The sequence below is a fragment of the Festucalex cinctus genome, chromosome 7, assembly GCF_051991245.1.
Source record: "Festucalex cinctus isolate MCC-2025b chromosome 7, RoL_Fcin_1.0, whole genome shotgun sequence".
In the NCBI taxonomy this organism is placed as follows: Eukaryota; Metazoa; Chordata; class Actinopteri; order Syngnathiformes; family Syngnathidae; genus Festucalex; species Festucalex cinctus.
The window spans coordinates 20168511-20194842 of NC_135417.1; the positions used below are offsets into that span (position 1 = coordinate 20168511).

The 26332-nt window shown below is 40.9% G+C and overlaps 1 protein-coding gene across 3 annotated transcripts in view; it reads right to left on the reverse strand.

Annotated features, from left to right (window-relative positions):
- The window catches only part of zfpm2a (zinc finger protein, FOG family member 2a), a 148449-nt gene that overhangs the window by 36408 nt on the left and 85709 nt on the right, over positions 1–26332 (reverse strand). For 2 of the 3 annotated variants that reach the window (XM_077527474.1, XM_077527476.1), the window contains one exon: positions 18944–19055. In XM_077527474.1, the coding sequence (XP_077383600.1) occupies positions 18944–19055 (112 nt within the window). The remainder of the gene's footprint in view (positions 1–18943; positions 19056–26332) is intronic. The other variant, XM_077527475.1, reaches the window with a different exon arrangement.

Sequence of the window (26332 nt, forward strand, 5' to 3'; positions counted from 1 at the left end):
CAAAATACTTTTGGCAGTTAATAAGAGATCACTACTGCTTAACGTATCCAAAAAAATATCGGACTTGGTGAGCATAAAAGTCTGTGCTGCCTCACAGCCACAGTGTGTAAAATAAAAAAAGACGGCAAACCTTATATCTTGGTTATCGCTTATAATTAGCCGTTTATGTAGCTTATGCCATTTCCCTTGTTTGATAATTATAGTCCATCCTGGCTAATTTTGCAGAGAGTCAGAAAAATGCTTATTTGTGCCCATCTTCCTTATTAATTCTCCTCACAAATCCTTGATTATTTTCCAATTCTATCCTCTGATATCTTTGGCTCTGTTTGTTTCACTCGCTCCACCAGTGAGCAGTCTGCCTTCCCTCTCAATCGCCTGTTTTGTTTCCCATTTTAATGAACAGTTGGATTCTTTTATTTCTCTACAAGTGCTGGATTTGCCTTATCACCCTCCGTCCCTTTGAGGGTTGCCAATTGGTTTTATCCACGGTTGTATCATTTCTTAGGCTTCCTCTTTTTTTCTCCACAAAGAGAAAGAACCACTTCGTCAACATGCCTCTCCGGAGCCAGAGATTAAAAACCTCAACATCACCTAGCTTCCAGCGCTACTCCCAACTGGTTTGCGTAAAACTCAATTAAACTTGTCCCCACTGAATTTCACATTACAGTACATTAAAAGGAAATTCTTCAAGCGTGATGACAAAGCCCACGTGTACCTTCAGAGCTGCTATTTAGAGCTCGGCAAAATGTTGGACTCTTCGGGGTTTTAGCCTCATGCTTAAAGGCGCTTAACACAAAGCAAAGAAAAAGGTTCAGGAGAGAAAAAACAACAACAACATACTCTATGATTTATTTATTCCTTTTGCAGACACCGGAAAGTCAAACTATTTGCTTGATGGGCTGCACACAGGCAATAAGGTTTCAGTCTATCAATTAGCTCCCACTGGTACCTTTTCATGATTAAAAAGGTAAACAGCCTTTAAAGTAACCGAGACATAATGGCGGTTGTCAACCATGTGACACTTGCGAATCTTTGTGAAATGCAGATTTGAAACTTTAGAGATTTGTGATCTTGATTTCAGAGCCCCTTTCAGTCAGTAACAAATAACTCCGCTGCCTGCATACAATCTGTCTGGGTGAAAAGGCAGCGTTCAGTCAAGCATCGCAGGTCGATGCGCGTTAACTTCATTCATATGTGATAATGTGATTTCGACTACACGATAGCGAACCCGAGCATGTGAGGAGGAGGATGGCACCCTTGAGAGGTTGTCTTGCTCTATGAGGAGCTTCAAATCTTTTGTGTTTTCTACTGAGTGGGAAAGAACAAACACGGTGAGAGTTTTTTTTTTTCCCTCTAATGCAGAACAGGAGGAAAAAATAAGACTTGGCTTCGCTACAGCCAGGTCTGCTTTACAAGATGACAATCCTTCCCTCCCCCTCACTCTTTTTCTTGTTCTTCCCGCACGGCCGTCCCTCCCCAACAGCTCAAGAATTTAAGGCTGGCTTTGAAGCCTCTCGGTGTTCTTCAACATTGTAAAATGTGCATGTTCTCGTCAGGCTGTCAGCCCCAGGAAGGTGTTTTCGTGCTGAGATTAGTGGACAAGGTGCAGTCTGTGTTTTTGGCCAAACATGCCCATGCTTTGACACAAGGGGGGACTCTGACTCTAACTGGGCAACACACCAAGATCACTCCCTCTTGTCTCCTCTTCTTCTTCCTCCTCAATCCTCTCCAACACATGACATGTGTCACCGCCACAGATCTGCACTGGAAGATACAACCAGTTCAAGGTCAGGGCAAATCCCCAAAGCGGGGAAGAAAGACGGAGACATTATGAAGACCCCTCCTATCTTTTTATGCGGACGGACTTGCAAAATGTTCTCAAGTGCTTTGCATATTTCATGGTGTTGTAATGTCACTACTATAATGTTAATTAGATAAAGTTGGCCTCTCTGAATGTGTTCATTTTCTTGTGCTGATTTTTTGTAGTGATTTAAACCCCTTTAATATATATATATACATACATATATATATATATATATATATATATATATATATATATATATATATATATATATATATATATATATATATATATATAATTTTTTTGATTGAGCTCGACTCAGTGGGATTTGATTCGATATTGGAGGCCTCAGTTCGACAGGGTAAGTAGCAATTACTTTTTTTGTTGCCTTTTCACATACATTTGAATAAATATGTCAGGACTGTAAAAGTGGTATTTCCTTCGAAGATATAGGTCTTCCTAAAAAACAAAAAAAAAAAAACGATACGTACCGTGATATATTTCAAAGTGGAACGGTTCAATTTGGTTCAGGAATATGCATCTTTAAAATTACCATGCATCTTTTAAATAACCATTTTTTGTTACACCCCTAATCAGCACAAAGCCAGTGATGAACCAGAGTGATTATACATACCTGAAGTCCATTACTGTATCAACAGAGGGAAAGCAGAGTGCAGATACTCTGGAACCATTATTTCCCCAGTGACAGGAATCCCAGGGTATCCAATATTTCAATTATTTCACATGGAAATATGCGTAAAACGTTATCATGTATCCACATGCAGTTTTCTACATCTGTAATTGGAGGGCTTCAGTTAAAACTTCCCTGCAGGATTTCACCACCGTCCTAATAATAATCAGACCAAATGCCGTTCGGAATCCAGGTGAGCTAAGAAAGGAGGGAAGAAGGGGCACTGTGTAATTATTTGGCACTTACAATGTCCTACACTTCAGACTCGGGAGTATGGTGAGCAGAAAATCTGTTTACTATGGAGCTGAGTTCCTCTCTCTTCTGTGTCGATGAAGCATTTGAATAATTCATAGAGAGTGCCATCGGCGTATGCAAAGGAAAAGTGTTGCAGAATATCTCAGCAAAGATGGCATTCTCCATTATGTGCACTGTGCCCGGTGTGCCCACCTGACATAATGTAATTGGATAAAAGTCAGATGCCAAATATGGAGAGGCTAAATAAACCAAAGAGTCAGTGCGATGTGCTAATTGACTCAAAAGCAGCTACAGGAAAATAATTTAGTGTCTCTCTTTATTGTTTTTTTATCACCAACACCTCATTACTTTTTTTGTGCAGCTACAAGAAATAGTGGAATACATTTACTTATAACTTTGTGTTCAATATGCATGACCTCTCCGAAGTAAACCAAGGCAAAAAAAAAAAGAATAGCTCTTGAATTAGAACGCTATTATTCTGATTGGGTTCAGCAAAGTTGTTTTTGTTGTCATTGTTGTACTCCTGGTGACAACTTGTCTCATTGGGATGTGGCTGACTGAAACAGTGTGACGTACTTTACATATCAAAACGGCGGAGCCTTTCATTTAAAGAGGCTTCTTCTTCACAGAAAACATTTGTATTGACAGGTAAACCCCCAGAGATTACATATGGTGGTCTAATTGGTCTATCCCTGCGATACAGTATTTTCACATCCCAACCAATGTGTGGAAGGAAGGAGAGTGATACAGACAAAGACAACATTCGAGAGAGGGAGAGGGGACGGTGATGGATGTGTCGGCCACGTAACTATAGAGAGCAGTCGGACGGTTGCTTAATTCCTGACATGAAATATTACCTTCAGCCCTCGACTGAGCAGACCTGCGTGGATGGCAGGAGAGATAGCCTCCATCCCTCCATTGGAGGAAACAAACAAACAAACAAACAAAAGCTCCGAGACCCTTGACCTGACAAAGTGAGTGCAGCTGATAAGTTAGCGCACATTTTCCCCTTTTCCGCTTCTCACTCAATCGTGTCTTGTTGCCTTTGGCCTCAGTTTCACCTTCTTACATTTCTGCTGTTCTATTAAAGGTAATGCTTGCCAGCTTCCCGTAGGCATTCTTTTTAATATTTGTCACTCCTAAAAGAAAAAAGGGGAGTAGGGGAGTCAATGATAAATCTTATTTTTGCCAGCTAAGGGCGTCTATCTCCTGAATAGAATAAAATTCAGTCCAAAACACTGCTGCACGCATTAGGTAGCTGTAGGTTTAAGCCTTGTCCGCCATGATCAAACCAGGATTTATGAAGCATCATAACTCCCGACAACATCCAGCGGCTTATTAATTTTATATATTTCTGTCTATTCCCTGATATTCCAAGCCTTGACAGACACTCAAGATAAGCCAAAAGCGTTCTGACAGGATGGAGTGTGTATATATTTTTCACTGCTCTGCCGCTATCCTCTATTTGAATAGCTTTAAGAAGAAACCTGTGGTGTCATTTGTCTGAGGTTTTTGTCTTCACTTGCAAGCTTTCCACATGTATGGGCCCTTAAATCCAATTTACATTCTGCTGAGACACAAGAACTGACCAAATGGAGACAAGGAAATACCGTATTTTTTGACAAAAAGTCATATTTTTTGTGATAGTTTAACTAGTCCTCTGACTTATACTAGATGTGACTCTACATTGTTCATCTGTGTGAATGTGAGTGTAAATAGTTGTCTTTGGTCTACACTTCATGTACCTCAACCTTTTCCCAAGATCAAATGGGAGAGGCTCCAGCTCACCTGCGAACCTAATGAGACTAAAGCAGTATAAACGATAGTTGAACGGATACAAAACATAATCATCAGTACATCCTGAACTGGTTGCCAGCCAATAACAGGGCACACAGAGACGAACAAACATCCACACTCACAAGCACACCTAGGGACAATTCGGAGCGCCCAATTAACCTGCCATGCATGTCTTTGGAATGTGGGAGAAGACCGGAGTACCCGGAGAAAACCCACGCAGGCACGGGGAGAACATGCAAACTCCAACCAGGAAGGCCGGAGCCTGGACTCGATCTTGCGTCCTCAACACTGGGAGGCGGACCTGCTAACCACTCGACCACCGTGCCACCTTGAAACAACATTCTGGCTAAATTTGTAAATGTGTTGTAATTGTAACTCTTTCAAATTATGGGTCTCCCAATGGAAAACCTGAAGTCCACAAGCATGTGATCCGCTTCTGATTGTACCCCCATCATATCTCCAGCCCTTCTCTCTCCGCGCCCAGATGGTCTGTAAGTATGGCGTCCAGACCGACCAAATAACCGTCCCACAGTGGCTATCACACCCAGCAGTCTCTGACAAAGACCCTGGCCAGCCACGGTGACTGAAGCAAGCAGTGGTGAGGAAGCAAGCAGGATGTAATCTCTAGGAGCTGTTGATAAAGGGAAACGCACAGGGTTTGGGTCAAAGGGATTAAAATGGTGGAGGTGGCGGGTATAAGAAGGAGAGGGGCTGTGAAATGGTGGCGGGAGCAGCGGGCGAGCCACCCCATAACAGTGAGTAGTGTGGAGATTACAGGGGAAATGGTGCAAGGGGGATTCCTGTGAGAAGATGGAAAGAAATAACTCTATATGGCAATGGAACACAGCATTAGTGGCCGCCATTCAACAGTATGCAGGCTTAGCATGTTCAGGGCATCAGGCAGTCGTGTGTTGCTGGTTAGGTGACACTTGGATGCTGAAGGTAGTGTTGTAGTCTACACCACACGAACTGAGACCAAGACATTATTGAGACGAGGGACTTTCAAGACAAGACCAAGACTTTTGTAGGTTGAAACCGAAACAAGACCAATATCGTATATTTCAAAGAAAAATTATGGTGTGGATTAGAAATATATCACCTCATGGGTCATGTCTAAAACTCAACCCATTCACTGGTGGAATGAAGAATGTTTCCATTGCATAACGCCCAAGTCACACGGTGCGTTTTCCGTACGGCTTCCGCACAGCTTCCGCACAGCTTCCGCAACGACTGTAATTGACACCGCGTGCGTTGCGTGTCCGGAAATCTGCAGCCGCCAGACCACAAGATCACGTGGGGTTCACGCTGGAGAGTTGAGTTCACGCAATAACAACCGTGTATATAGAGTCCTATTTTGTAAACAATAGCCACGCTTGCCTGTTGTCACATCGATATGCTTTTTGGACATTATTTCTGGAACTTCTATTTAAACACAAAACGTACTTACCCATGGTAGAAGAGCCATGGTAGAAGTTTTTTTTTATTTTTTTATTTTTTATTTTATTTTATTTTTTTTAAGTCAAACTTAAAAAAAAAACTTCTACCATGGCTCTTCTACTATGGGTAAGTATGTTTTGTTTAAATAGTATTATTTTGTCATGTTTAATTTATTCTGAGCTGATTTTTTTTGCCTTAAATGTCCGACTCGTCATGCTATGTAGCTAGCTAGCTTCCCTCCTAAAAAAAACGAGTTTGCAAACGGTTTATTTTGAAATATAACGGATTTACCTTGATGCGAGACGCCCAATTTCAGCTTCATGAAAATTGTCATGCGGCGTCCAGAAAAAATAGAACGCTTGCAGAAATCTTCCGCATCACTGCATCCGTTCCGCACTGTACCGCAGCTGGTGTGAATTGGTTCTATCTATCCTTGTGGCGTCCGTACAGCCGCCGTACGGAAAACGCACTGCGTCCGTTCCGTAGCCAGTGTGAACTGGGCGTAAGATCCTCCCAAGTAACGCCTTGGGGCTCGACTAATACCCGTTCATTGTGTGTTCTGTTATCTCATTTTTTGACAATGCTACGCAAGCTAACTTGGCTGTAATATTAAGTTGCCATTACCTCTTCACATTTGCAAAAAATGATTGAGGCAAGAAAAGAGCTTAATTTTGCTCAGTGATTTTAACTTTCCCATTGCAATTAATTTAACAGTTAGGGCCTACTTAGGGCGGCACGGTAGTCGAGTGGTTAGCACGTCCGCTTCCCAGTTCTGAGGTCTCCGGTTCGAGTCCAGGCTCGGACCTTCCTGGGTGGAGTTTGCATGTTCTCCCCGTGCCCGCGTGGGTCTTCTCCGGGTACTCCGGTCTCCTCCCACATTCCAAAGACATGCATGGCAGGTTAATTGGGCGCTCCGAATTGTCCCTAGGTGTGCGTGTGAGTGTGGATGGTTGTTCGTCTCTGTGTGCCCTGCGATTGGTTGGCAACCAGTCCAGGGTGTCCCCCGCCTACTGCCCAGAGCCAGCTGAGATAGGCACCAGCAGCCCCCGCGACCCTTGTGAGGAATAAGCGGTCAAGAAAATGGATGGATGGATGGAGGGCCTACTTTACCTGTCTTTATGCTTGATCAAGACCTATCTTGAGCACTACAACACTGGCCGAAGGTGACATGTACAAGGTAAATCGAACTTAATAGCAAAGTAATTTCTTATGATTGACTCACTCGAGAACTTTGTTTCAGCTCTCACTCCCTGTGTTACAGTAATTGTCTAAATATTGCCAATGCCATGAATAGAAATGACATTTTAAATTAAGAAGGCCAACCACGCTGGGTGAAATCAAGAGGGGGATGTGGAAGGTTTTAACTGAGCCTTTCATGCCTATGCAAACCTCACATGGTTTGGATAGAGTTCTATCAACAAAACATGTCATTCACCTCTCCGTGGAAATAGGGCAGATATGAGACTGAAACCTATCTCGGGAAGACCCAAATACTGTACCCACGGCTTCCATTTCACAGTCGGCGGGAGAGCGGAGTTCAAAAGTCTTACATCATCTTTCTTTCAAGAAGCCATCCAAAGGCTCACATTCCAGTTACATTTCAAATTGAATAGACTTGTGTTTCTAGCAGTCCTGCTCTCTTCGAGTATTCTGGCCACTGGAGCGATGAAAGATTGGTTACTACTCACTGCTCAGGGGAGCACAAATGAAGTGGCTTTGACAGAGTTGAGAGAAAGACTGCATCAGTGGCCCACCATCTCTCTCTTTACCTTCACACACACATACACACTTTTCTTTCACTTCTTTTTGTCCGTCCCTTCCTCGCTCTCCCACTCCCTCTCTTGCTTCCCTTGGGCCTCCAGGATGGATGGCCCTGTCTGACCGGGGCGACACTGATGTCTGCTCTTCCACACTTCTCTACCTACAGCACGCTTGTCTTCCTTCTCACCGCTATGTCCACTCGCATTCTTTTTCATGGAAAAGAGGCACCCATCGCTGTCGACCATTTACAACCACCACAGTTCAGAACTACATGACAGCTTGTTACTTCCACCAAGCAGGTTGTGTTTTTACTGCCGCCTGTTTCATCAATTGCGAGCAGGATTATGCAAAAGTATAGAACTAAATTCCACATTGTGGGGGATGGGGGAATTAATCGGGGCATGTGCGGGGATTTACTGTACACTCTCAATGTGAACAATTTGGTGCCGATCCAAATTAGGTTTGTTTGGCCTTGGCAGAGGTCTGCACTTTACTGATTGCCATTCTATTTTTTTCATTATAATCAACAAGAAAGTCAAACCCCAAAGGAGTAACACATATTTCAATATAGGAAATGGTGTGGGTGTCAAATAGCAGACCGCTATAGTTTGCATGTTAATGTGGCAGATAAAATAAATTTTGTTTGACCAACAATGATTTTTACCTTGTGTTTTTTGTTTTTGTTTTTGTTTTTTTGTTCAGTGGCATGTTCATCTGTTTACCTAACAATTACATTTACTGAACATACCGCAAAGTGAAGCAACCTCTTCTGTAGACTGTAAATTTGATAGAGGTAACACTATCAAAGTAATTGAGTTATTCATGTGACACAACATTTTGAATTATTAAACACAACACGTTGGATCAAATTAAATTAATAACCAAACAAAGTAAACCCAATTGAATTGGGGGAAAAAAGAACTAACTCAACTTTTTGTGTTACTTAACACAACCTATTGGGTCAGATTAAATTAAGAACCCAGAAAGCAACCCAATTTAGGGTTATTCATTTGACCCAACTTTTTGGGTTAAACCAATTAAATTGGGTCAAAAATGAACCAACCCAACTTTTTGAGCTATTTAACACAACATTTTGGGTCAAATTAAATTAATAACCCACAAAGCAGTCCATTTTTGGTTGTGTTGTAGGTTATTCATTTGACCAAAAGTTTTGGCTAAATTGAATAACTCAAAGAGGTGGATCAGTCCCTTTTGTTGACCCAATTTGGGTTAGTTTTGACCCAATTGTTTGATGACTATGTGACTCTACCCTTGAACATATTATCTATTATTTTCTCTAATAAATCATCATCAGATTCAAATACTTTGTTGCAGGATTATTCAAATGTTACATACTGTACGTGTCAAAAAGAGTTGCTGCCTCCCTTTTCATCATTGCCATTTGTCGCTGTGTTCACTGCTTTACCAGGGGTCCAATTGCTAATATCTTTTGACCAGATCACCCGATAAACTGAGTCTCAGATAAGCTACTAATGTTAGAGGTGGCACAGAGAATAAAAACAGTGATATCACACTGATATGCTTCTTTAGAGACGACGGTGTTTTTCATGCAGGTGGCTGTACAATCAATAAAATGGATTAACTGCAAAGCTATGTTAGAAAGGTTATCAACAAGTTCTCCTGCATGAACACGCTGGCGACCCCGCAAAACAATTTTGTAATGTGTTGAGCTATTTCTCTGGGGAAAATCTGATTAAGATTTGCCCAACCTGAGGATTAATTTTCAGAGATATACTGTATGTTATCAAACAAAAAACGGAAGCTGTATGTGAACCTTAGATGTTGAATGGAATGGTTGCAACTCTCTTAACTGGTTTGCTCATGCTAACATTCGGCATTATAGCAGCTTGCAGTTGTATTTACTGTTCCTTCTCAGGCCTGATCATGCCCTCCCTGTTTCACTACTTTATACCTAAATCAACCCCAACAGAGACTTCAACCATGTACCGGTAGTTTGCCATTCGCATGACTGACCATCTAAGCACTTTCGCCCTACATTCTAAAACACATTTGGGACAAAACAGAACCCAATATGGATCAACAAGGGACTGATACAACTTTTTAGGTTATACATAACCCCCCATTCAAATTGAATGACAATAATAGTGAAAAAGCTCAAAAGGTTGGGTCAGTACCTTTTTGACCCATATTGTTTCTTATTATTTGTGCCCCAAATATTTTTAGTGTGGCTTCAGAGAGTGTGGTTATTTTTGGCCCAACTGTGAGTGATGCTGCATTGGATAAAAAAATAATCCAGTTTTGGTAAATTTACCCCAATTTAAATCGAACCCAATTTTGGTTAAATTCTTTTTTGCACATAAAAATTCAGTTGGGTTAAATTGGGAAACATTTGGATACATTTAACCTAATTTAACTTAAACCCTATTCAACCCAATGATCAACCCAACACCGAGAGTTGGGTGGGTCAAACTGCCCCAAATAGTGGATCGGCCCATCTTTGACCCAAATTGACTTATTTTTGACCCAACCATTTTTAGTGTGTAGTGAGCCACATTGGGTCAAAAATAACCCAATTTAAATTTAATCCAATCTTGGGTAAATTCTTTTGCACAAAACAACCCCAAAACGTGTTCATTTTATGCAAAACAACCCAGAAAGTTGTGTCAAATTGACCCAAATAGTGGATCATTTTGTTTGAGTGGAGTGAGTCTTCTATGGCTTTCTCTATTTTTGTACAAATGGACACAAACGTACACACTGTTATCCCGCCCCCATCCTCAAAAAAATAACCTAAAATCAGTTTGGATGTACAGGAAGGCCCCTCCCTTTCGTTCTTTGTCTCTAATTTAAAAAAACACTGACACACATTCACGACATACACTGTCTTATGTGCGTGCATGTGCGCGTGTGTGATCTGACCAATGGCATCCAACAGCAGGGCTTTATCCTAAAGCTCAGTGACAATGCTTTTCACACCTACTTACCACAGCAGAGATGGGGGCGGCGAGCTGGATCATAACCAGGCCTGAAAAGCAGGCTAAGGGCTTTTGGAAGATATACACTGAAGGAACTCTTTAATTACTGACTCAAGATCCCACAGTAGATTAAAAACCCAGCCGGGGCTCATTTTCATATCTGCAGGATTTTTCAATGAATATAAAAATGGTCATTGATTATGCCGTTAAGAGGAGGAAATATAAAGCACATATCATCACATTAACTTGTGGTGATTAATGTAATAAAATGTGATCTTTTACACCCCATCTGTAACGAACAGATTCAATACCAGAGAGACATGCTCCAAATATTAAGAAGCGGCTCCTCAAAATCCAGTTAACCACTCCACTGTTCAAAGAAAGTAATAAGAAAGTAACGTATTAAATCCTAATGCGGCCAGTGAGAGCAGTGTGAACATGGAGGGATGAGCAGCAAAACAATGACTAATACGTCCTTTTAACCTTTGTGTGTGTGTGTATTTGCTGCCTTCCCTCTCAGGCACACAATGAGCCTTCCTGAATGATCAATACCAAAGCATTTCACATCATTGATTATACCATTATGGACACGTTAAATGTGTGACACACTCTCATGCGGGCACATTAACCACTGCAGCCAGGGAGAGCAAGCTGCCTCTTCAACTGCTGTTTTTGTTCCCAGTATTTTTACCTTAAAGCGAGTCCAGTACTTCGCTCGGATGATTATAATGCCACGAGGGTGCAATACATCACTCTTATTAGCCACACTGGAGCACAAAGGTATCATAATTAATGGCCGCAGCAGGATTGAACGCTGCCCTGACATGGAAAAGTGGGCCTACTTAAGCTCGACAAGGCATTTAAATATGCAGAGTGAATGGCACAACCCAAACCCTCCTGCTCGAAGGACAGCCCACGCTCATTAGCCTGACACCCTCAATGGCACTGATACAAGGGCGACCGGTTACACACGCACACGCCGATCACAAGCACATCCTCCGAAAATGCAACGGTGAAAAATAAAAAAATAAAAAATTGCGTTATTATCTATGAAAAACAATTTAGTACTCATCAGCGCCCATCACTCCCTTTACATGCTCTCGCTCTATTGTTGTTTTTGTCTGGGGGTTTAGCCCGCGGTGAATGCAGATGGACATTTATGTGTCAGCAGCCATTATGCGAATTTTCTGTAATGGCGTCTAGCGTGTGTGTCGGTGGCAAATGTGGGTGCAGTGGCAGAGCGTGTCGTCTGGTGCCTGCGCTAGCGAGTCTAGCAGGGAAACAGCCTGCCCAGCGGGAGAACAATGCACATAAAAGGCTGCTGGAGGAAGCGTCTGGAGCTGACGGCTTTCACGTGGCTCTGAATGGAGCGACGACAAAGTGCGACTGTGTGCCTATGTACATGTAATATAGACCCAGGATGGAAAAAAAACAAAACATTTTGGAGAGTATTAATGAGGTGAGACAGTTTAAATGTTTTATTAAAGCGCAATCTTGATTGCTATTTCAGGATTTTGCAACTCTCCAGCTTCTCCCGTGCCCCTTTTGTCTCCATTTTACAACTTCTCTATTACAAATGTGCAAGCTTCAGCTTCAGAACCAAGCGTTTCTTTCCACCCAGCTCCGGATTGAGCCTGACCGCACCGAGTTATCGCATGGCTCAGTGCAATCAATTATTGTTGCAGCGGAATCATTAATAATTTCCTAATGAAAACGATTCTGTTGATCTCTCTTGTCTTTTAATTAAACATAATTAGTCGGCTGCTCTAAACTGTGGTGGGGACTCCTTTAGGGTACAATTTTGTTTTAATACACCGATAATGAAATTTCTACATTGTGTCAGTTGTTTAGTTATTATTCAGTCACGCCATTTTGCTATGTTCCCAGATAACGGATCATAAACCCTCGCATGCCCTGTTTGCCGCAGTCTTTTTTTAAAAGGAGAGGGTTGAATGTTCGACTCTCACTAGCAGCATGCAGCAATGCAAATGGCCTCATACCAAACATTCAAGCGGGTATTTAAAGTATAGAAACAAAAGGAAGTGTTGCGTGGTTCCACACAGGCCACACGAGTTCATCTTATGCCTCCGAGGGCTTCAATTGGCCAGCGGTGGTAATGAAACGGCAGCATAAAAAAAAAAAAAAAAGATCTGATTGTGAGGACTTAGTGACTAAGAAACAATACAAAGACTCACTGCGTTAGCTCATTCTTTTCTGTTCGGGCTTATGTAAAACATCCTAGTTACATTGGTCAATTTCTGTATGAACAAAGGGCTAAGTTGCTCTGGAGACTTGTGGAACATGTCGGATCTGAATGCGGCCTGACTTAAGAGGCTTACAGTTGAAAAGTTTAGATGACCTCGGAATATTGCCAAATAATATGCTCATGTTGCGTTGGTATCGTTTGGGCAGAGATATCAGGTGACAATTGCGCAAGCATGATGACAGATCAGTTGGGTATGAATGAAACTCCTGCGGAATAGACTTTTTTTTTTTTTTTTTTTTTTTAAAGACGTTATTTTTTTCTAAATAATAACTGACTGATGTCAGCAGACAGTGAAAGCTAAAGGTCTATTAAAATGGGAAAAATGAACCAAAAAAAAATCATGTATGATCAATTGATTGACTGCTTAGAGTAAAGCACAGTTGTCCATATCAATTTGGCTGTGTGCAACATCACCTGCTAGCTTTTGTGTGTTTGTTGTTATAAAATATTATTATTTTGCTACTCGCTTTCGACTGTCACAGTTGCCTAAGGACCAATCACGGCTTAGTTTGTGAATGTCACATGACCAAACTCAGAAAATAGGTGAGCCATGATAGGTCGTTACCTGACCCCTGAGCAAATGTGATGTCATTTGCAGTCGACAGCAAGTGGCAAAATGGCCGCCACCTGAGATGGATAAAAATGGGTGTATTTTGCTGCATAATTCATATTTCGCATACACAATATTAATCAGAATGTCATATTTAGAAGAATGTTTGCGTTGACTTCCACAAGAAGGAATGACATCTATTGTAATTTTGTAAGTCAGGCTAAAGAATAACACCAGTTGTGAACAGTTTGACACAACTCAAAATCTGCCAATCAGGGTGCATATACACTGAGCCTTTGTTAAATGTCTCCATTTTTTTCCATGAGTTTATCAATCTGTTGTTTATCTGCACAGAAAATTCCCAACTGGTTCCTATCTTTCTCTCCGGGTCCCTGTCTGTCATCCTCGCTCGCTCCTGGCGCTCCACTCTTACTGTAACACATAATTACTCTGCAGACTTTCTGCCTGTTTCTAGAACTTCTGTGCTTCAAAGAAATTGTCAGAGTGTGGAGAAGAGCATTGTGGGAGTTCCAGGTGGATTTCTTGATAATGAGAGCACAGTGGTAGAGTTGAGCGTTTTAGTAATGGCTGGCTGCTAAGGCTCTGCATGGGAGTTTAATGTAAAACAAACAGGGCTACAGTGGCGGCCTGAGAAAAGCAGATATTGCATTTGCCACAATGCCACTTCAGGGCTATTGCAGACTTTTTTTTTTTTTTTTTTTTTTTTTTTACAAATGAAAATTAGTCACAAATAATTTATATTCATGAATTTGAGACATTCCAATGCCTCGAGCCTTGAAGGTTTTTGGCCTTCCACATTTTAGGGGATGAAACTTTCCTATCAAAAAAATATCAAATAAGCCTCAACAAATCAGAAAATGTACCATCAATCTCATATGCATTTACTTTACTAATATTATCATCGCTGCATTAGTTAATTTCTGCTGAATTCTTGATCACTCTTACTCCCACTTCACATATTCCACTCGCTTGTGGAAGTATTGGGGGACATATGATGAGCAGGCATTTGATGTGTAAAGCTGAAATCACAAGGCTAGTTCACTGCAGCCACTCAAACCAATCAACAGTCAGACACTCCCCCATAGATTCAAACTGGCAGACATCCAAAGTGAACGGCTACTATCTTCGCAGGCAGCCTTAAAGAAAACCGAGACCACTGAAACGTGAGCCAAAACATATTCTGCAAACATACTGTGTGGTGAGATATTCCCTGTTTTCCATAAGTAACACATCTCAAGGAGCAATGAAGCAGCCGACAGAGGGGAAGCAGCACAGGCTAAAGATATAAACAATCTGGGCCGCGGCTTTTCAAGGTGGGAGGAAAGTTGCAGTTGGACTCCGAAGAGAGGAAGGGAAGAGCTTTTAATCAACCTACAGTGTAATGCTGACATTTTAACATTCCATTTCTCCAAATTGTCGGCAAAAAGACCAAAATTCGATACTGCTTTTCATGTTTTGCTTTTTTTTTTTCCATTTCATCCTCGCCTTCCCTCCCCAGGCTGCTTCTGTGATGTCGTACATATTCAACTTTCTGCCACTAGATTTAAATTAATTCGTTGTATTGTGTTATCGCATATCAGCGTTTAATGATTCGCTTGGCGGATTTCGCAATAATGAACTTAATACAGTACAATACGGAACAACTGTCACACGGGGATGTGTGGAGATGTCATTGTGTTTAATTTAATAAGGTTGAAACGAACGTGACAAACAAAGCAACTGTGAGTGACACAGCCGAGTAAGTGAGTGTCCTTGTGTTGCATGTGTTGCTCATCATACGTGCATGCTACACTCATGCTAGTTCATCTTACATGTTTCAAGAGTGGCACAACAAATTGTCCAACTCAAACAAAATAAAAAAAATTGGGAAATCCTGTTATTGCAGCCTCATTTTTTTGTTTCATACAGTAATTCTGCAGCAAAAAGATTAGAAGATTTTAAAGAAGTGCATAATCTTCTTTAACAGCTTATCAAAACTTTAATGATCTGGCGATAAAGAGCACAAAGTTAAGTAGCCGGTTAAGAGGATAACTCCCCAGTGCAGTCTAGTGATTAGTAGATGAGAATTGGGAGACTGAAAATCCGGGTTGCAAATCCCACTGCTGCCACTTATTCACTTTGAGGCAGAAGAGACTCTATTTCAGCTTTGGGGGTATTGTCACGGGGTAATCATTTTTAAAGAATGATAAATGGAGTCTCTTCCCTCCAACCCGCACAATCCTAGACACATACTCTATCTTTTATGTATTCATTTTGTATCTCTCATTTTACCACCGATCAACACCCAATTATCACTGCAGAAATCGCACATTTCAATGATCACCTGCAGCGCATTCTGTATTTAATGAGTGTGCCCATTGTCTGTTGTCACACCAACAAAGAGCAGTGACAATGTTTCGGTCATGCATTGATCGCTACTTCCTTTTCTGTACACATATGTCTCCATGTGAAATGTTAGTGTGCCGCATTTCAAGGGAATGACAGGACCTGTTTTTGGCAGTGAATGGAGTCACCTCTGTTCACATCCACAATGGTGAAAACCGTCTGGGAAATTACCAACACCCTGTCCAACCTGCCTCCGTGCAGATTTACGCAGCTCATCGCGCTAGGTGTGGCAGTAATATGCCCTCGAAGTGTTTATGTATATATATATATATATATATATATATATATATATATATATATATATATATATATATATATATATATTTTGACATATATCGGCATCGGCCATTTTTTGAATCTGAAGGCCGATAAAGCTGGTATTTCACTGAGCAATGAATACTTGCGAACGTAGCAATTTTGGGGTTTTCATCAGCAATTGTAAGATGTTCGCAGACAGTTTTTACTTTTCGTAAATTTACTTTGTCGTAATTTTTACTTTGTCATAAATGTGTCGTAAAAACACATTTGGATCATATTCAGACCATTTTTCACTGCCAAGATCTTTTGAAACATTTTACGAACTCTAACAAAAAACCCAAATGAGCTACATTCGCATGCATTTGTCACTCAGTGAGATGCAGCGAAATTTTTATTTATGGATGTATTTAAATTTCCACTTTATAAAAAATAGGAACTCCCTACACTTTTTAATTAAAATAAATAAATCAATCAAGAAATTATGTTGACATTTTCTAAAATTACTTACAGTAGAAATCTTTAGGAATCTATTTACTTACTTTTTAGTTATTATTTATCCTTTGATTTAGCCTAACACATGCTAATTACCCTGCAAGCTCCCTGCAATTTTTGTTTTAATTTTTTAAACAAATCCGTCAATATAGTTTAAAAAAAGTTTTTTCTTTCTTTCTATATTAGTTTTTACATTTTTTTTCTATTTTACTGCAAATGAATATCGGCTTGAAATAGAAATATCAGTTATCAACCTCCTTTAGTAATGCATAGATTTCTGGATTTCACTTTGATGGATTGGATGTACTGGCTTCTATGGATCTCACTCTGCCTTATCGATCCTTCCCTCCTTCCTCTCTTTAGTTTTTCCTCTGGTCTCTTGAGATCTCGCTAAATTTGCTGGAATTTAGAGGCTTCCGGGGTTGGCGTAAGACTTTGATTTTGTAATCATGGGGAAGGCAGGAAGTGTTTGGTCGGTGCTGGATTTCACTTTGATTTATCTTTCTTTTCTCTTTATTTTTTTCTGACCTTTTCTCTGGTCTCCTGACCATTTAAACCTCACGACTCTGGCAAGATTCTGAAGTACCTGGTTAAGGGGAAGGGTAATGGGATATTTATAAGGCTTTAGGTGAATTAATGAGTATAAATTTATACGTATTTGCACGCACACGCACGCACGCACGCACGCAAACGCACGCACGCAAACGCACACACGCAAACGCACGCACACACAAAAAAAAAGAGCAATGATGATAAGATGTTGAATCGCTAAGACTACCGAATGAACAATTCTGAGCTCTTTAAAAAAAAAAAAAAAAAAAAAAAAGTAATGCATAGATTTTTGGAAACTCTGGTCAAGTTGTATCTGACAATTTTAAAAATGTGCAGAATTTCACAAGTTATCCATCCATCCATTTTCTGAACCGCTTGTTACTCACAAGGGTAGCGGGGGTGGGGTGGTTGGGGGTACGTGGTTGCTGGAGCCTATCTCAGCTGGCTATGGGCAGCAGGCGGGGTACACCATGAACTGGTTGCCAGCCAATCGCAGAGAATTTCACAAGTTACTTCATGTTAAAGATTAGATAGCTCTTATTATGAAAAGAAAAATGCACTGAGCTGTCACCAACGTCAAATGCATTCATGCCATCTAGTGGTAGAAAAATGACGTCAACTCAAATCAATATAACACTCGTTTTTTTACAGAACAATATTGTACATATTTTTAATTTTAACTCAATTTTATGAATTATGAAATTACTGTATCAATGACCAAAAGACACAGCCATATGTCTATTAGTTTAACATTTTTTCCACTTTTATGTTAACAAGACTTAGACTTGACTTTATTGATCCCTTTGGGATGGCTCCCTCTGGGAAATTTACATTTCCAGCAGCAATAAGAACAGATAATAAAATAAAACATAATTCAATCAATCAATAAATAAGGTTATTACACCAGAGATTGAATTAATAATAATAATAATAATAATAATAATAATAATAATAATAAAATAAAAAATCCATCAATCAATAAATAAGGTTATTACACCAGAGATTGAATCAAATTTAAAGAGTATGACAATATATTTTATTGTACAATTAAATCAGATATTTGCGATTAATCTTGAGTTAATTATTGACGTCATGTGAGTATAAATTTTAATCACCTGGCACCACATACGTATGTATGTATATATATATATATATATATATATATATATATATATATATATATATATATATATATATATATATATATATATATATATATATATATATAAAATAATACTAATTGTATTTACCTGTACAATACATAGTTAGAGAAAATAAACAAATGAATCAGTGGCAACTCCATCTCAATTCCTACATTGTTCTTTATCACCTCGAAGACACAGTATAAGAGGAAGAGGCGGGACATTAATTATGGCGGTGAAATCTAAAGACAATTAACTTTCTGTGTCAAGTGATGTTTCTCAGTTCTTAATCAAGGTTTTAATGATATAAATGACTTGCTGGATGAGAAAAACAGCGACTGAGTGTGTCAGTGTAACGTTGCGCGTGCTCGTCCTTGCGGCCATGCTGCTCGGAACATTTGAGAGCGTGTGTGGCTCAGAGAAGCGAGGAGCGCGAAAGAGAGAAAGTAAAAGAAGACCAGGAGATGGGCAGGTAGGAGTTGAGTGGATGGAGGATCGTCTGTGTCTTAGCGGCGATGCTGTGCTGTGTTGTGTTGCAGTGTGGAGAGATAACACCATTCCCAGCGTTGCTTGCTTACCTTTGCTGTACACCACACAGTTGTTTTTGTTGTCCTCTGCTCCCTGCCAAGTCACATCCAGCAGCCACTTGGGGCCGGCGCTCAGCACCACCGGGACCGTGCTCTTCGTCTTCTGGAAGGCGACAGATAACAAACATTAATCATTTGCCTATTTTGGTGATTAGAGAAACACTAATAAGCAACGATTTACGCATCTGCTGCTCTGAATGGGCGGCCATATTAAGATAATTTGAGAAACTATACGGTCCTTGCAAATCCTTTTCTAAATATTGTCGGGGTGTGTATATATTGGTCATGGCTCACTGAAAAAAGGCTGTGGTTGGAAAGGGAAAAAATGTGCAAAGGACTTGAATCAAAAAGAAGTAATCAAGGATTGAAAATCAAAGACTCAAAAAAGATTTAAACAAGACTCTGTGGTTCTTGTGAAATTAATAAAGTATGAAGTAAAGGGGAGATGACTTTCAGAACCAAGGAAGGGAGTGTTCTGTGGTGAACTTTGGGCACATTGTCCCACACTATCGGCAGGATCTTACTATTTCCTGAAACAAGTGGGGAAGAATTTAAAGAATCAGTATCTATTTCAAAGGGCGATTGAGGTTAGCGCTTTTATAATATGCTGAAAAATTATACTGAATGTGTAAAGTCATTTTTCTTCTCGGTCAGAGGTCAAATTTTTTATTTTATTTTTTTTGAGAGGAAAAAGAAAAGAGACAGAGCGTACAACGTCCTCTTAATAGGCTTGCGTGCGCGAGTGCCACAGTATGCGCTTGCTGCATTTATTCACCTATCATTTGCTTCTTTTCTCCTATGTTGGCTTTCGTTTTGTGCTTGGTGCAATTCTGTTGTTGAGTGCATGCTAATGCACCTGAGTACAGAAGTTTATTACTTCAAGGAAAACCGTCATTATTTCAATGCCATTACTTTTCGACCCTGAGGCCCTTCTTTATTTGAGTGTTACAAAAATAGTAATGGCTTGCGAAAATGCGTTAGCGTGCAATCTCAACTCTGTCCATCTGCATAATGCAATGCAAAATAAACTAGTCTTTTCTCATGCTTTTTACTTATTTGGGAGCATGGCAACAACCTTCAAGGATGAATGCAAATGTCACTTGAGCATGTTAAAGGTCTGAATTGGCACAGATATGCACATAAGATGAGTGCTGTGCTGGGGCAGTGTGTCTGCGTGCAACTCCCCCCCCCCCCCCACCCATTTCTCTTTTCATGAACTCCATCTACTCACAGGCTAGAGGACAAACTGATTTTTTTTAAAGAGCGAATGGCAACAAAATCTCAGGGAGACGAATGTAAAACAAATACAGACTCCAAATGAAGATGTTATATTTATACATAATTCCCATACGACGTACTGCTCTGCAGAACCGGAACCGCTGAAGTGATAAAAAACAGACAGTAAATTGCGTGGCTGATACTCTTATTTCTTCTCTTGGCATCGTCTTATCCGGCCTTGGCAGCAGATGAGAGAAAGACGACCTCTGTAATTTAAGTCATCCTGGATTTCACATTTCAAATTAGCCTCACAATAAAGTCCTCTATCTAGCTAACCTGAAAATCTCACACCCCTGTCAAAGAAGCAGAGCAGACTGGCCGATTGTTGCTAGGACGACTATCTGAAATGGGAATCAGATTAACCCTTTCTTAGATCTCCAGACTGGAGCCATCTCTTATTCAGCAGCGAGAGGCCTTTCTGCCATCCCCCCAAGCCTTTGGGAATTTATGATATTCCAGCTGCTCTCCATGTAGCCAACACAGACTCAACACCAACCTAACTTGACTTCTTCTTCCTATTTATTGCTTTCATTTTGTCACATCGGGTATTACATATTACTGAGTGAACCGTCAATTCCAGTTTACTTTGCTTCACCCTTGTAGCAAACAAGTGATGACAGTTTCTTACTGCAGATTTACATAAACTCATCCACAGTGACAAAAGTGTGCTTTGGAAGTATACATGTAGCAGCCGCCACAAAGACAAAGAGATGCACAAGAGCAAGTGCGGGCAACATATTTAGGATTAAGATAGTGTGGCGTCACTGCAGGGAGGAGTGTTTGCAAATGCAAATGAAACATTTGTACAACCGGATCAGTTGGCCTCAGTGGCTACTATGCAGAGAAATGCAGATTGACAGGCAGAAAATTACAATTTCCCTCAAGCGAGGGAGAATATGATGAACTGCTTTTGTGGAAACAAACTCACCCTCCCTCCAGCATATACAGTACTATATACTGTATGTAGGGCTGCAGCTATCAAATATTTTGGTTTTCGGATAACTTATTGAAAATTCTATCGAATAATCAGATGTTTGTATTCAGACCAGAAAAGTTGTTTAGTCCGCTTGTTTGGTCCGGACCAAAAGCGGACTTTATTTTTTTCGTTTGGTGCGGTTCATATTCACACTGTGCTTTTTGCAAATGGACTGTATTGCGCAATCACGTCGACCAGTGTGACGATCTGTGCTCCCATTGGACAAAAATGACGACGGCTGGACGCAAACCAGGAAATAGAGGACAACATGGAATTCCGACGTGCTGCATTACTGCTCTGCATATTTGTGGCGTTATTTGATGCAAGATATTTGCGAGTGTTAAAGGAAGCTCATTCAACGGAGTTTCTGCGACGCTGTTTCTAATTTTGGAACAGCGTCATCGACTGTTTGCTATAACCGGAGGAGCCGTTGTGTTTCGTGTGTCTACCCCCACCACATGATGACAGCAGCGTGGCTAAACTGAATACGCATGATTATGAATGAATTTAGCGCAATATTCACTGCCGGGCAATATTTTCCCCGCGCGATGCTTTGCTACAGTGGTTTGTTAAGCCCGAAAAAGGCGCATATGTCCTGCAGTTGGAGCGGATCAGCCGTGGTTTGTATCCAGACTACGAAGTGACCCGCACCGAGTGCGTTTGGAAGCGGACCGAGTCCACCTCAAAAAGTGGGTCTCGGTCTGCTTGTTTGGTCCGCACTAGGATTCGTTTGTGTGTATTCAGACCTGCACAAAAGGTCCAGATCAGCGTGGGAAATGAACTCTGGTCCGTTTAAAGCGGACCAAAGAGTGCAGGTCTGAATACACCCTTAAATTATACTTTGCTTAAGCCCATATCCCACTGAGCGCGAATGTTTCCGTGTTGGCAAAGGTAGTGAATGTGCGCTCCCATCAGGGTTCATTCTCGGTTCCCGAAATGTTCACCGAACGGTCACCTAAAGTTTTGTTTTTTCTTGTCGCAAGAAAATGCTCAACACGTCCTTTCAAGAATTATTAAGGTTGTTTAGTGAACCATTAAAACTGTTTCGAGAATGTTTAGAGTGTTTAGAAAATGTTGCAACTTTGAGTGAATCCTGACGTGAATTCAACATTCTCTAGTATCACAAACGTTTACTCCTCGGTAGGATACGGGCTTTAGCGGCACTATTTTCCTCTCTGGAAATAGTAGCGGGATTTTAGAAAAATCTCTCCCCATAGGTTTTGGCCTATCAGACGAAGTAATGTCAGAACCACAGTTGTAATTTTAAAATTAAAACAGCACATTTGAGTTAGCCTGGTTTGTTAAAAGGTGACCAGTAGGAATGGTAACTGTCATGCTGTCAGTATCAAAGTGTGCAAAGTCATTTACGTTTATAAACTGCCTTTGAAAAGTAATCTAGCCACTAAATACCGAAACTGCCACTAAATGCTGGCAACAACTGGCACAATATATTGTCAGCGTAATTAATTTTGTTTTTAAATGCTCTTAATCGGCAATTGAACGTGATTTCAGGAAGAAATTGTGTTGTCATCGGTAGCAACAGTTTGTAACTGCAATATAAGTGCCCCAAACACTGAAAAGATGAGTCAAGTCAGCCTTTTGGTATGGTTTATTTTGAAGTTGGCCTTCTCACTTCTCATTTGGCTTGACGACTACATCCTCACATTGTAACATGTAAATAATAAGCAGGTGTCCGAGGCAGAAAAAATACCTCAAGCATTTTTTTTAACAGAGGTACTCAAGGATTTGTTTCAGCCCCAAATGTACGTGTACACTAATGTTAACTACACATGATGCAGAGGTTGATACAATTTTTAATTACAAGCCAACAAAGAAATGCTCATGATAGATGATAGAACCTGTACAGCTCCCAGCACACACACACAAGCAAGTTGTGTGTTATAGTATATCCGCCCTCTGCCTTCACCTCAGTGGTTTCAATACTCTCTTGCTTTTTTCCTGAGCTCTGTTACCTTTCCTCGTGTAAGAGATACAGCGACCCAAACAGTGTAGTCAGCGAGGAAGTGATTACAAACTGATGCTCCAAATTCGCTATAAAATGAAAATCAATATTTCCACAAGTTGCTGCAACATAAAAGATAACCTTCATTGATTTTTGGAGACTTAGGCGACTGTGATAAAATCTAATATAAATTTTCAGCCACACGGATTTGGATCAGAGCAGAGCAGGGGTTGAACGATAAGTTCCGTGCACATCTCTCAGAGTTGGATTTTTTTTCTTCCTCCCCCTTCCGTCTTCCAAGGCAGGGCTGCACTATTTATAATTGGCCCTGTGTGAGCAAAAGCTTCTATCAGGAATCTGTTCTAATTTTTATTACGGAGAAGCTAAAGCCTGTTCCAGATAATTTGGAAATTTCAGGGGAATTGTGATAGAGCTGATGGCACAGCCGGACTGACTCCAGAAAGGAGCTAACCTGTAATAGCCTCTGTGGCTGCGCTGATTAAATGTTGCCATAGATGAAAGACCTGCCATCACCGCAATAAATTAACCAATCACACAAATCCCAAGTCGCTACTAATCCCTCCTTGATACCATGATCCTCTGATCAGCTGAAGGAGGTAAAGAAGAAAGTGTCTTGTGACACTCAGGTTGCCTCCAACTCCCAGCTTCCCTGTGTAAACAACAAGCTAATGATATCGCCGCTGACCATTTCCCCACCAGTGGCTGCTCTTAACCTGCTCCATGGTCAGGGCAGGTGAAATCGATACCAACCTTGGCGGGAATGATTATTTTCCTCATGCCTTTTTCTCTTGCTCCCTCCACCAAGGTCACCGGATCCGTCTTCTGATCCCAGAGCCGCAGGATTTAGACAACTGAGGGATCAAAACCGCTCTGTCGGAATAACTCATTTGTTGACTTTAAAGAGGACATATTACGGAAGATGTACTTTTTAATTTCTTGTATACAAACAGTTGGGTCTTTGGAGTGCTTGCCCACCCATCAAGTGTGAAATTAAATTTGCCTCCTCCCAAAAAGGAGTCCGTGAGTGAGCCCACTGTGACATAACAGTGCCGCTAATTCACATGAAAAACACACGCACGATAAGTGTCTCCGCCCATTAGCAGCTAGGCTAAGCATAGAACACTAGCCAAAACAATTTATCAAAGCTTTAAAGGTAAGCAGAGCTGGATGCACAGCTAAGTATTGGCTAACCGTGTTAGCTTCAGATAGGTGGCATATTCCTAATTGCTCAGTTGCTGATGCAATGTTGGTGAGAGTGGAGAATATTTGTGTTTAGTGATGTTTGTTTGCTGAATGCACCACATGCACGGATCCAAAGATTAATTATCCATCCATCCATCCATCCATCCATCCATTTTCTTACCGCTTTCTCCTCACAAGGGTCCGGGAGCCAATCCCAGCTGGCTCTGGGCAGTAGGCGGGGTCCACCCTGAACTGGTTGCCAGCCAATCGCAGGGCACATAGAGACGAACAACCATCCACACTCACACACTTAGGGACAATTTGGAGCGCCCAATTAAGCTGCCATGCATGCCTTTGGAATGTGGGACCCACGCAGGCACGGGGAGCGCATGCAAACTCCACCCAGGAAGGCCGAAGCCTGGACTCGATCTTGCCTCCTGAGCACTGGGAGACGAGCGTGCTAACCAGTCAGTCACCGTGCCGCCCAAGATTAATGATATTAATTATAATTAATTAGATATTGTAGCGTATAGTTACTATATAGGGTTTCCCTCAGTGCTTTATCCACCTTAATGACCTTTTCTTAACGCATGTCGCTGGCCGCCGTGTGTGCTCCCTTCCCGCGTTGGTGAACGATAAATAGAATAAACAACAAAATTATTTGGAACGGATTAATTGTATTTTCATTCATTCCAATGACAAACAGCACCTTGTTTCACTGATTTTTTGGATTACAAACAGGGTCATAGCTTGAATTCACTCATAAACTGAGGTTCCAATTTATGCCAATAAGTCTTTAAACTTTGAGCTTTAACCAGCCTACCTAAACCTAAAATACTATCCAATTTGTATCAGTACAGTCAATTTTCTCATTTCACAAATACGTCATGTGCTCTCGATTACATGAACAGCACAAATACGAGAAACAAGCTTCTCTAGTGATGGCAGGTTTATTCGTTTCCAACATGGCAGAGGATAAAGGATTTGTACCTGTTTTACCAGTCAGTTTACAGCAGACAGCACACTCACACCTTGATAACGTCCATTGCAATTAGTTGTTCACTTCGATGAAACAAATTGCATGTGGTCAACTGGAAATTTCATTAAGAGAGATTTTCCTCTAGCCTTCGTTATCGCTGCACGTTTTAATATTTTCTTAGCCTCAAGGATGGATGGGTTGCAAGGGTCTTTTTTCTTTTTTTCAAATAATTGGCCAAAGCTAACCTCACAGCCTGTATCTCACTCCTATTCAAGCTCCCCCAAAAATGTGTGTATGCATATGCGTAGTTAAGTGCTACACAGTTTTTCATTTTTTTCTTGCTCCCAGAAATAAGGTTCTCTGTCAACATCGGACACAAAATGGGAAATGCCTCATATAAATGGCCATGGTTACATCTGGCTGAGATGAAAAGATACCTACGTAATGCTTCAATTCCTTTTACATCGCCTCTCCAAGGCTATAGCATCTGCTGCTGGGAGACTAAATAACAGAAATATGCAGGAATTGCACATTAATTCCCTTTACAGATAGATCTTGGCTGGTGCCCTGTCATAAATCAGAGAATTTCGATATGAAATGAGGCAAGCTGCTCTAATCATTTCTGCATTTCAAATTGGATCACTGGCTCAATCGCTTGGCTTTTAAACTGCTTGCCTAAGAGCAAATGTGAGGTGGGAGATAATTCAGCTGAAATCTCTGCCTGCTCCGTGCGGCAGTTAGTTTACTGCTTGAGTGCAAGAGAATGCTACCCCCACCCTTCCCTTCGCCCATCGTTCTCTTTTCAACTTTCTTAAATTGACTTTTCATTTTAAAATCGATTAAATTGAGAGAGTCGCTGCTGTTCCCAGAATCTTTGAAGGGACACACATGCTTATGCGCTTGCTATCATGGCCGCCGCACTATAAGGAATAAATATTTTCTTCATTTAATTCACCTTTTATCCCATCGGCTGGACTGTAA